Genomic DNA, 13,013 nt, shown 5'->3' with positions numbered 1-13,013 from the left:
GGGGCAGGGGGAAGCAAAAGCCACCTGGCTTTGAGTTTTAAGATCAGGAGGTGCTGCCTGAGCGCTGCTGCCGGTTTGGGGATCATCGGGCGAGAGGTGCTGCACCCACCGCAGAAAGGCAGAAACCCTGCACTGAAACGCTTTACGTTCATTTTCAACTTTGCTTGCTATTCATCAGCAGATTTTGCTTCCTCTGCTCACAGGCAGCTACTTCAAAAGCCTCCTTTTCCTTTTTGTAGCATTCTCAGGTTTGCTCGGTGGTTGGGGGAATAGAAGATGCGGTTAAAAATACTGCGATGCCATGGTGGGCGGTGTATCAGAAATAGACAGACAGTAGCTCACTGTGAAGAATACCAAGTAATATCCCGCACAGATAAAGGCATGGAAACAAAAGAAAAAATGCATTTGTGTTCTGCCACTAAAGAGCTAAATCTGGACTGAACAAAGACAGAGAAGCACCACTCGTGGCCAAGTGGGTGACACCTCCTGTTGGCTTCACATGCAAAGTCCTCTTCAGACAGCGAGGTCAGCAGGAGAGGATAAAAACGATGCTGAGGAGCAGTGTTACCTCCAGTCACAAACCAAATTACGCAAGGTTTGAGGTTCTGTGAAGGCAGCACAGAAACTCGGCACGAACACGGACCCAACCGTTATCTCGCAGAACCCAGCTGCCTCTGGGAACCGAGAGCCGCCTTAGCTCCTTCCACCCTCGCCTTAAAAGCCATTGCAGTTTTTCTGGGGATATTAGGTGCTTCCCAAGAGGAAGATAAACCCAGCCTTCCCAGCGCAAGGAGCTGTGAGCTCATTCAGTGGATTTACTCCCTTATTTCCTCCGAGGCTCGAGTCTGTTCATTCACCCAGCAGCCACGCGGTAATGCTTCATCCCAGAAGGCTTCACAGACGGGTGTTTCACCGACAGCACACCGGGGTCGCTTCATCACCTGGGCGAGACCTTCCTGCAGGACGCCCAGCGCTGCCTAGCGGCACAGAGCATCCTGAGCTGGAAGGCACCCGCCGGGATCATCGAGTCCAACTCCGGGCTTCCCACTCAACACAAACACCCCGGGACTGCTCAGCCAGGAAAGCAAAGAACTGCATCAAACAAACTGCTGGGGGAACTGGGACAGAGAGGGTTAGGCTGCCTAACGGAGTCCTACGGGTTTTTAAGGCCCAGCCTGGAGACAGGAAGAGAAATACAAAACAGCACATACAGAAACGACACGCACACGTGCACAGGTTCGCACAAGCAGGCGCCACAGCGTGGCCACCTCTCCAGCGCCTGGTGCTCGGCTCCTCAAGCCACGTAGGTGCACCAAAGGATGGAGACAGCCGTGCTTCGGTAAGATGCATGTGAGCACCCACGTGCAGCTCACAGTCGGGCTGCCGGGCAGGGCAGGTAGCGTTTATGGTTTATGCCCATGGGACAACGTTAGCTGTAGAGAACATGGGACCTCCAAGCACCAGGGGCCATCGGTCCAGAGAAGGGTGCCACCTGCTGATACATCCACTGCATCCATCAGCTCATGAGGGCCCTTCCACCCCACTGCTCAACTTGACCAACCCTCTTCTCTTTCTCTTGCAAGACACATTTTGACCCATCAAAACGCAATACGGCCACAGGCATGGGAATAATCGTGCCATAAAAAACCCATCACCATGCAGACACAACCTTAACAAAACACCGCTGAAATGCCTAATAAAACAAATGCCATTTAAACGCTGCCATACAGAAACCACAGCCCTAGCAGTGCTCAATATTTCAAAGAAAAGGTCTAGCATTCTGCACATCAAATGTTAATACTATTTTCAAAGCAAGTCTAAGGGAAGACAAGTGATTTAATAATCCTAATGGGTGTGTAATTGGCATTTGACCATTCTTGCCATAAAAGTAGGTGCCTTCCTGGCCCAAGATGTCTAGGAACACCACTGAAAGGCAGCTAAGGCTTTAGAACAGAATTTTTAAAACACTTTTTTTTTTTCTTTTTCCTTGGGTAGATTTATTGTTTTTAGAGTTTCACTCTATTAAGAGCAGGATTGATTCAACTAGGTGAAATACAAATCACTCTGCGGGCACAGTAAGCGGCACAGTAAGTTTGGGGCCCATTTGCAGCTTAATTTACTGCCAACAATCAGCGATGTCAAGATTTGAAGCATCTCCTGACAGCCCTATGACAACTGCAGTTACACAGCACTATCTGGTCTTCCAGCAAAATCTTTTCAGTCAGATGGCATCACGCTGCATTTCACAACAGAAGCAGCACACACCGCTAGCTTGGGTCTCCTCAGCATTTAGGGCTGGCATCAGGACTTTTGGGGGGGTCCTGCAGCTGCTTTTCCCGTTTTTGACACTGCTCACTTCCACGCTGGACTGATCAGCAAAGTAGGAAGTAAGGCAAATTGCCAATATATTAAATGCTTTGACAAAGGACAGAAATAACGTTGATAATATTTTGTCTGATGCTAGAAAGTTTAATTAGAAAATATTTGGTACAAAGTGTTCCTTGTGCATACAAGGACAATCCAACCTCTCATCTAGTTACACACTTGGTCAAACAACCTCTTTTTGGAATCAAAAAGGATAGAGTATTTTTAAGGTACACGATGATGATGATATACAGACAGACAAACACACCGTGAGGTGATCCCTAATGCTGCTACAACATTGTCACCGTTTGATCCAGAAATTTTATAACACAAGTTATGAGAAACCGAACACACCAAGCAAAATTAGGAAAAAAAAAAAGTGATACACCCCTGCCCTGCAACAACTGACCAGGAATTTTTAGAGCCCAACCTTGTTTTACTGCAGATAAAATAATCCATTTCTGTAGAAATTCTGTTGCATGTCTTCAAAAATTATTGAGGTTTTAGGAGACCTCAGCACTTGCATAAGGATGGAGTTATATTGGGGGTGGGGATGGAGGAGGAGAGGGGGCAGCGGCAGTGCTGAGCAGAACCAATATCAAATAAAAGGTGCTAATTTTATACTCTAACAATCACAGTTGCTCAAATGTTTGCAAACATGAAACCAAGCCCACCAACCTCAGCCATATCGTTACTTTAAACATCATTCCCGTGGAATTCTGCAGCCACAAGATTACGACAGACAGACACGCATACTCTGCAGCAGCACAAAATATAATCCTATACACAATCCAAGCATCAATTTTCCCTTCTCCATCACAATCCGTATTCTATCTCACAGGAGCATCTGTCAGATTGCGAGTCACCAAAAATAGCAAAGACCCTTTTAAACAGAACGCTTTCTGGTTTATATTTATAACTGCACTGTACTCGCTGCTTCTGGTTGCACGGCTATGAAATTCGTGCAAGATATAATCAATTACCCGGCTTTGCACTTCATCATGCAGTTAGCTACCGTTACCTGCACCCTACCCTTCAAGCACTTCTCCCCATGCAAAGGGTAGGGGTTTTAAAACAACAACACGAGAAATATCTGCACATTGAAGAGCTAACTGTAGAGCTGACTGACATTACACAGCAAAAACCTAGTGAGAACAAAAACCAAGCACGCTGATGTATAAAACAGAGAGCCTACCTGAATTCTTCAAATGCATACATGGCCTAGTGACTACACCAATGCTCTGAAATGTAAAATGATCTTCTTAACGTGCAGGAGGACCATTTAGTTTGTCAAACTGCAGCAAAACGCATACTGACGAGACAGGATATTTGAAATATTCTGAAGAGAAAGGGTATGCAGATACTGGCCTGCAGCCTACAGCTCAGCCAGCTGCTGACAAGCAGCAGCTACCAGGGAAAGGCGATAGAGTACCATGTGATCACTCCTGCAAGTCTGATTAATGCAGCACACTCCAAGAATACAGGCTGATATCTTTATTACCCGAGCCAAATAAGTCAAATACTCTCCACGGCAGGCTAAATTATCGTTCACATGCTACATCAAAATCGGTAAACGCAAGCAGAGGACGAGAAAAAACTAAATATATAGCATAACCCAAGAGATTAATCAGGCCCATTCGAGCTGATTTTCTTACCTTGCAGTGAAATTTTAGGCTGTGCTTTTAGTCATTTACACCACCAGGGATGCAACAAAAGACTGCAGCCACCAACCTCCCCTTCCATGAATGCCAGAATATTTTAAGTAGTTTATCTACTAGAAATCATTTCCTCTGTAGTCTATCCCCAACCAGTTTAACTCCTTCGGCCCTGAATTCGTTGCCATCGATGCCATTTGCGATACCCACGCGGGCTTTGTACGTTTTATAGGGTTAACCCCGACAACTCGCGGCAGCGCCGCGGGACGAAGCGGGGTAAGAGCCATCTCTGCCAAAGAGAAGGAGGGCAAGAGGAGCGAGGAAAGTTACGGACGTGGCGGCATTGCAGCAGGCGAGGGAAGATGCTCCAGCCGCCTAGCAACAGCGCACGCAATCGCCACGGCAACGGCGAGGATGCTGGGGGGGGGGGGGCACCCCGAAAGGGAGAGAGCCGCGGGACCCCGCTTGTTTGGGATCCCGGCAGCCCCAGGGGAGCTCGGCAGGGTCGGAGGAAGGGTTCGTGGGGCGGCTGTGCACACCCGGGCAGAGCCTCGGGGTTAAGGGTGCCGGCTTAGGCTGGGGGACCGGGCTGGGCTGCTGGCCGGAGAGCAGGGTAAGGGAGAGGGATGCTGGAAATGGTGGAGGTTCAGCTGCTGGGCAATCAGCCCCGCACCTGGGAGGGGAAGGTGATGGGGCGGAGGGAGAGCGCTGCTGGGGAAGTCAGGGGGAGGCGGCACCCCCAGGGCTGCTCCCCACCTTGGCTTGCCTCTTTCTTCTACTGCTAAAGCTCGTCCCCAGTCCAAGGAAACATCTTCTGGCGCGGATGGTCTGGCTGAAGTCTGAAGCATCCATCCAAACTCGGCTACAGCCCCTGGAGAGTCTCAGGTCACCCTGCCAGGGGACAGCAGCTGCCCCACTGAGCTGTGGGATTCGGAGGCTGGCAAGGCAGCCAAGATACAGGCAGCAACATCACTGGGACACAGCGATCCGTGCCACAGCAGCATCTGACCCCACGGTGGTGAAAAAGTGGGCTAGAGCGAAAGGGGAAGCACGCATGGCAAAGAATCACCCCTGGGAACAAAAGGAATCTGAATTTACTTGGGACGCGGTGTCTTTAAAGCCGTAATGACCTTGGCATTGGTTTTATTTTCCTTTAAGCAAATGTGATAGTGTTAAGAGATAATAAGGGCACGCTGCAGGAACACAGAAACACACGCGGTCACACCATCTCATGCAAATGAATTATTCCACAAGCAACCAGAGAGAGAGGGACTGCAAAGCAGATGTTTCTGGTTACAACCTAATAAGACATTAAAACCACCAGAGAGAACACAACCGTTAAGAAAAGTCATCTTCCATATTTAGGATGCACTTCACGACAAGTATGCTCACTGTACACAGTACCCGAGCAGCCAGCACAGATGAGGTAGCCCCGTGCAAGCCAGTGCTCTGCCTCTCTCTTTGTAGGAAAGGGGATTTTACCTCCAAAGTCAGAGTTAACCAAGATCCAAGTGAAAGAGGAAAGCCTGAACTTTGCTTTTCTTGCTCACCCCAGTCTTACTCTGCCTTGAATTCAAGTGCAGCAGGGCTGTTTTTCACTTGAGATGTTCGCGTTCATTTTTGATGCTAGTCAAAACAAAAACCTTTCTACACAACTCACAGCAAACACAGTGTACGGTTCCCCTAAGCACTCATTCTCTTTGAAACGGGGTTTACAACATCACTGCCTGGTCTTCCAATTCCTGCAAGAGCCGCTATGCAAACCAACAGCCAACTGCTCAGCTCGAGGCTTCCCTCATCAATGAGCTCGCTGTGCTCCGAAGGCAAACACGCTCCAGAGGCTTTCAGAGCAGAGGTCAGCTGCTGAAAAGATTCAGTGGGATAACTTTTTTTAACTTTGTGTTTTTAGCCAGCGCTTTTACAACTGTTCATAGAGTTACAGGCAGCAAGCGCGGGGCTGCTATCCTGTAAGATAAGTGATAGTGTCATTTCTGGTTAATTAATTAGTAGGATTCCCATATTAGATTGGAAGATCTGAGACCATCATGTCACCTTGTCCACGTGAATGAGGATCAGCATGACACTACCTAGCAGGAATCACAGGGACTTTTAAAAGTCTCATGAACGGCAAAATACCTAAATAAATGCAGGATTACAATATCTCCTTATTACTTTTTTTTAGCAAAGAAGACTGCAGTTTCTCATGGCCTAGGACAGATTCAAGGTCTCTAGAAGCAGACAGAAAGCACGTCAGAAACTGCAACCAGCAACAAAAACGTGATGCAGGGAGGAGCTGTTTGTCCCCTGCTTGGCTGAATGATCAGTCCAGACCTGCGATGAAAACGTCCCACGCTTTACCACAAAACAGAGTTATGTCATGGAAAAGGAAAATGACACTAAATGTAGTTGGGGCAGGGTGGGGAGAGCAAATAAAGTAACAGGAACTGAGGGACACACATCCCACCTCCCGATCTAATGCCAGGCAGACGTACAAAGGAGGGGTCCCACTGAAGCAGCTCCGTAACTTTTGGAAAGCAATTTGTGAGCTTAAGTCCAGGCTCCAACAAACACGTGAGACTGTGACAGAAAGAACTATCCGTGATGAAAACTTGACAAAGAAGCAAAGGGCGCAGAAAGACTGGAAATATGGCCAGAACAAGGGCAATGGTGAAATTTCTGGATTTGGCTAGTATTTAAGTGGCATACAACGGCCTTGTGTTGACGCTCTGCGTAAGAACTTATCTTCCCCAAGAATAACAGCTTGCATTATTGGTACTCAGTGTATCAGTGCATCACTACTGGTCCTGTCACCGTGAGATTCCACCAAAGCCTTGGCCAGATGCTAGGTGACGTTATCTGATCACAGACAGACCGAGGTATTTTAATGAGGTAACTATTTATTCCCTTGCTGAAGTGAGGGAAAAGCCACTAACGTAGAGGACTGCTGTCATTAAGCCTCTATTATCATTATGCTGAAGTGACATTTAGACCATTCTAAAAAAAATACTGCACAGGAAAATCCATTTCATGAAAAGAAAATAGAAGGGGAAGGGAGAAGTGAAATGAGCCACCAAGAGCATATATAATCGGCATATACCCACTGCAGCTCCAGCATCTCTGCACAGTGGAAGATATGGCAAACACAGACTCCATCCCAGAATATGCCGAAAAATCTCCTTTCAATAGGATTTTCTCTGAGTTCAAAAGTCTTTCCTGGGCTTAAGAAAATAAGATTTAAAAGGATTATTGGAGCAGAAGAAGGAATGGCTACCTGAATTTGTAAAGAAAATTGTGGAAATAATTATGCTACCCTAAAGTTGACTGAACAATGGTATATTCAATATTGGTGTATTGACTCAAACCTTCAGCTGTTAAAGGAAAGGGCGGAGAGGAAATTAACTTTTTTTTCCCCTCTTTTCATCCAAGGGATTTCTATTATATGTTGCCTTTAAACATTACATCAATTTTGCTGCACAAGAATAGCCTCCTTATCCACATTTCAGGCTGCTCCTTTCAATCTGCGGTCTTCAGTTTGATCACTAACATGTGAATTTGTGAAGTTAACCTTCACCAAATAAAAATCCTACCTACGTTGCCTCCTCATTTATATAAATGTAACAGCACATGAACATTTGCACAGCAAATTTGTCCCTCTCAGATCAGATTTGACCCCAACACACTTCCTGCTTTGCAAATCTAAAGGCTTGGCCCGACCATAGGATGGCCAACGTGAGGTTTTTCCCATGTTTTTCTCCCACGAGTTTACTCTAATCATACTGGGAGTACCACACACCATTTTCATTGATAGATACTCTGTATACAAAATGGGCATAGAGCATCTCCCAGTACTAAAACGGAAAGTTTTTCAAAATACAGCCCCGCCTGCCTTACCATAGGGCTTAAGGGAAGGCGCAATGCAGTGAATTAGAGAGAACGGGATTCTTACTGATTTCCTAATCAGCCCCTGGGGATAACACCAAGTGACAACCTGCAATCCAACAGAACTGAGCCAGTCTGGACGAAAACTAGAAGTTGCATATGGGTTATTAAATTATCAGTCACTGCAACAGTGCCTGAAATATCGAGTCCAGTTTAGGTCTGCGTGGTGCTGATTGCTATATAAAGCCAGAAGTGGAAAAGGTCCTTCGCAGTTTAAATACACATGACAGACAGCAGAAGACAAGCATATTTGAGATAAATGTCAAATTAGTAAAACAAGAAATATGGTCATACCACCAAACATCCCCCAAAAAATAAAATTCAGCCTGTATAGACTGCAAATATTGCTTGATATGACTAAGACTTGGGTATTCCTGTCTGAGTTTCTGCCTGCTTATGTAAAATGATTTAAAACTATGCAAAATCTCTTCTAAGGAAAGGTATAAGGCTGCATGAATTTGAAGTGAAAGGCAGTAATGTATTATTTACACCTAGATAAACAATTATCAACCATAGCTTTTTCAATACAGCAGAGATTAATTTGAATCGTATTGCACACAAAAGTCACCTTAGCAATTACAAGTTATGCTACTTCAATATTCACCTGACAGCCACAGCATCTTATTCCTGCTACGCCTTTGCTGATTAGTATTTTAGTCTGTATAAACACCAAGCAGACGATACAGAGGACTCTTTCAAAGAAAATAAAAGGAGCTATAGACTTCTATTTGGAAACATCCTTCAAACCAACTTTAATCAGCCAATTTGACTTTTTTTTCCAAGTTTTGAAGGATTAAATGTAAAAAGAGAGGAGCGGGAGGTTGAAATTAGACCTGCATTATCACCACTACCAAACTAAATGCCAAGGGATATGAAAACAGCATCTGAATAAAGTGCGGTCATGCAGGTTCATCAAAGCATGTATTGACAATAAACCATTTGGACACTGATGTGTAGTGCGTACATCACATATAAACGAACAAGGAATTGTGTACTTTAGACACTAATACAAATAAAGGTATTCACATACCACATACCACACTGACTTCTTGTTATTTTCAAGGAAGCAAATGGCCCAGATCTTAAAATCATTTAAATTATATACTGGCATGTTTGCAGTCAAAAGTATCAACCGTGAAGTAAGCAACTGCCCACCCACAGATGAGCACATTAATGCCTACTGAATTTGGGACCCATTTCCAAGTACACTGGCAGGCCAGAAGTTATACTTGCATGGAAAATACCAGAGTTTACTTGACATCTTCTCTGGTAAACATTCAAAGAGAACAGCTATTAACAACTGCGCCTTCTCATATCTCTGCACTCTCTATTTAGATGGTAGGATGCAGAGAGGAGAAAACAAGGCTAACTTTTATACTTCTGCTTCTATCCGCCCAAAGTAACCACACTGCTGTCAAGAAGACCCCAGGGGTACAATGAATCTGTTGAGCATGCTCTTTCCACCACAAGATCACAGTACCAAGGTCTTAGGAGCTGCTAGCTTGTGGAGATTTTACACAGACACAATATCAAAGCTCAGATCTGATCATGACCCAGCATTTCACCCTGGGCACATATGGATTATCCCCCATGAGGCACTGATAGTAGAAAATCTGTTAAAATTTAGCTGTGTTGCTGTCACGTTAATACCTATATTGCTCCTGTTTCCGTAACAAAACACGGATGCACTAAAGCTGTACTTGATACTTGCATGTTCTTAGAAATGAGCCTGCATGTTCAGAGCACGCCAAGAAAAACACAAGAACAAATTTTTCTTGCCCTACTAGCTGATGTTAGAATAAACATGTGAAGGAATTATTCGTTATATGCTGGGGAATTCTTTGTTCTGACAGCAGCAGCAGATTTAAGCCGTGGCAAGTTCAGAGTATTATTTGCTCACTCCTACGAGCACGCACAAAAGTTGTGATTGCTCCAAGGCTTCAGGATGGCCTAGCACCCAGGAGCAGTTTCACACACGAGCCCGTACTACCCTACTGGCAGGTGCGATGTGCTAGCGGTGGGATGCCCCTGGAGCTCGGCTTCCACCCAGGGAGAGGCGAGGACATGGCACTGGGCAGGTTCTGGCCTACTCCGTACCAAGTCTTGGCTTCGGGAAGGCTTCTGGCAGCACCTCCCATCACATCCTCACAGACAAAGTCATCGATGTCTATAAAAACTTGATAGGGGAGTAAAGAAGACAGAGTCAGCCTCTTTGCAGAAGTGCCCTGTAACAGGACACGAGGCAACGGGCACAAGTTGAACTACAGGAAATTCAGCTCAACATAAAGCTTTTCTACCATGAGGGTGGTCAAGCACTGGAGCACGCTGCCCAGAGAGGCTGTGGCATCTCCTTTCTTGGAGACATTTAGTATTCGACTGGACGATGTCCTGGACAACATGCTCTAGGTGGCCCTACCCTGGGCAGGGGGTTGGACCAGATGATCCCCAGAGGTCCCCTCCAACCTCTGTGACTCCCTGTGGCTCTGTGAGCAGGAACGTCCCTTCCCTTGGGCACTGCACAGTTTGCTCCCACAGCGTGCCTGGCTGTGCGAGGAACATCAGGTCATCCCAACTTCTCCTCACCTCACGTGAAGTTTATTTATTGACAACATACACTCCCTAACATACACATAGTAGAGAAAGATTCAACACAGCCTTTACCAAAAAACATCCGTTCACTTACACTGCAATGTTGAGACGTTGTGCTACCTTCCTGCTATAAGGCCAGAGGAGAGTTACAGGTGCCCGTGGTTATATTCTATAGCACAGGAGAGCCTCTCTCTGAAATGCACGAGGCTTGGCAGCAACATTTTTATGCCAGGTATAGCAAGGAGATACCTTGTATGACATTCCACGGCAAATCAAAACTGGAGAGGAAGTTTAAGTTGCAAAGTATTGTTTGAGATATCAGGTTTGTATCCCTTGTTTGTTCTTCACATAACGAAAGAGTGAAGATTGAAAAACTGATTTATTTTTTAAGGACCAGAGAAAGACCAGAGCTCCTGCTCTGTGCTGCTCCTGCAGGACATCTTGGAGAGGGAGCGGTTGTCTGCAGTGAAACATTATTAGGTTTGACACTTTAATTAAAGGAGGTGTCTAAGTTAACACAAAAATATCTTTTTCACATAAGCAGCACGTTCCAATTTAGAGGTAAACACACACAAATTACAAAAATAGCATCACAGCAAAAGCCTTTACAGAATCCATCAAACTGGGCAGCTTTCAGGACCTCCCATCAGCTGAACACCACCGGTTCTCCAATTTCCAGTGTCGGTGGGGAAGAGATTCAGTTTCCTAACAGAAGGACAAGCACTAATACTCATAGAGAAGCAAAAAAGTGACACAAACCCCACCTTCGGGGCACCTTTTTTTGCTTTCCACAGCCAGAATTGTGTGTCCCTCTCCTAATTTCCCTGTGAGTTACAGCATACGATCTGGATTTCTGAGGTGGAAGGTGCACGAGTGAGGGGAGCCACACCGCTTCCTCCAGGATCTCATAACAAAGTTACTGGTAAAGTCTGGATTCTTGTTTTGGCTCCGCCAGCTCCCAGACCCGTGTTCCAGCCACACAAACCAGACCGTTGCTGCCCAGTGGCCCGAGCCAGTACTGCCCAGGCAGAAGAACCCAGGAGAGCAGGGGAGGGAGGGCAGAGCCCACGGTCGCCCACAGCTCCTCCCCGGCCAGCGGTAACTGCACGGCTTACCACTTCTCAACTGAATGGTCCCACTTTTTGCTCTGTCTTTAAAAAACACTGACGTAGGCTGTACAACTGCGATCAACGACCGCTGGTACCACCAGTACCGTTTTTACTGCCAAGGAGCGCAAGTACAGCACGCTCTACGCTACCATGAACCAGGCTTAGCACTGCACCCACTGCCCCCCACCCCTGCTGACCAGGCCTTCTCCATCGCTCAGACCTGACTGGCAGGCAAGCCACACAGATCTCATCCCACAACCAGGCTGCAACCTTGGGAAAAGCAATGGGATACAATTCTGTTCACCTCAACACTACACAAAGAAGGCGTACAGGAACAGGAAAGGACAGGAGGAGAAATAAGGTGTGAGCTTTGCCATCAGAGCAGTCTGGGCTCCAGGGCCACTGGCTGGTTTCTCCACACCAAAGCCCAGAGTGAACTGCAGCAAATGAAAGCTTTGTCCTCCCCGCAGTGCTCACTGCTGAAACACGGCACAGTCTCGCTGCCATCCTGCCTGGCATGGCCTGGGGTTCAAACCAGTTGCCTAAACGCAGGTGCCTAGCACACGTGCAGTGGGCTGTGGTGTCCCACAGGTCACGGCCATCAGCCACTCGTACATCACTTGGGTACTCCAGAGCGTTTGAAACAGAACTGGGCACCATCTGACTTGCGTCTTCTTCAGGAGTTACATTTTTAGTCACAAGCCAAATCCTACTTCCCTCACCTCTGGAGTTAAAGGGAGGTGACCTTGACCCATCCTCTGACATGAGATACATCGCTCTTTCCAAGTATGAACGACTTCCCGAAGGAAATGGTCAGGCCATCACAGATAAATATCTCCATCAAATCCTGGCTTCGCTAATTTCCAGTGAATGAAACTACAGAGCAGTCAGTGCAACCTTGAAAGGGGAGACAGACCTTGGGAGTGGAGACGGAGGGGGCAAGGCTCTGCAGGTGAATTCCTGAGCCTCATACAGAGATGGACCATCGCAAAAACTCAGTCATCCACAACTTACTCCCCTTACTCACAAAATTCCTTCTTAATTCCCAGCCACTGGTATGCATCGCTATTCTTCCGCATTTTCAACACATTCCGAGTTGAATTCCTCATCCCTGTTGCAAATAGCTCCCCTAAGATGCAAGTATCTTGCTTTCTCATCCTCTGCCACGGGCACTACCACTCTTCTCCCTGCTACCTCAGGGTGCTCGGGATGAGCCCAATGTTAAGTGACACCAGTATTATCAGGCGGTGCTGGCACATGGGAAACACAAGCAATGCTGGACCCTCGGGCTGACTCAGCTCCAGGCTCGCCACCCCCTCCAGCTCCCTCTCTCCAAAGACACACCAGCGCTCACTAA

At 46.7% G+C, this 13,013-nt stretch overlaps 1 protein-coding gene across 4 annotated transcripts in view; it reads right to left on the bottom strand.

Moving 5' to 3' along the window:
• EVL (Enah/Vasp-like) overlaps positions 1 to 13,013 on the bottom strand; it is a 146,761-nt gene that overhangs the window by 119,638 nt on the left and 14,110 nt on the right. For 2 of the 4 annotated variants that reach the window (XM_080593205.1, XM_080593210.1), the window contains exon 1: positions 3,560 to 3,777. The exons of the other annotated variants lie outside the window; for them this stretch is intronic. In XM_080593205.1, coding sequence (XP_080449331.1) covers positions 3,560 to 3,582 — 23 coding nt within the window. In that variant the 5' untranslated portion in view covers positions 3,583 to 3,777. Of the gene's footprint in view, positions 1 to 3,559; positions 3,778 to 13,013 lie in introns of those variants that run through there. 4 annotated transcript variants of the gene reach the window in all.

Source organism: Anser brachyrhynchus (genome assembly GCF_964034855.1).
Source record: "Anser brachyrhynchus genome assembly, chromosome: 5".
Taxonomy (NCBI): Eukaryota; Metazoa; Chordata; class Aves; order Anseriformes; family Anatidae; genus Anser; species Anser brachyrhynchus.
This window is presented reverse-complemented; position numbering and strand designations above follow the sequence as displayed.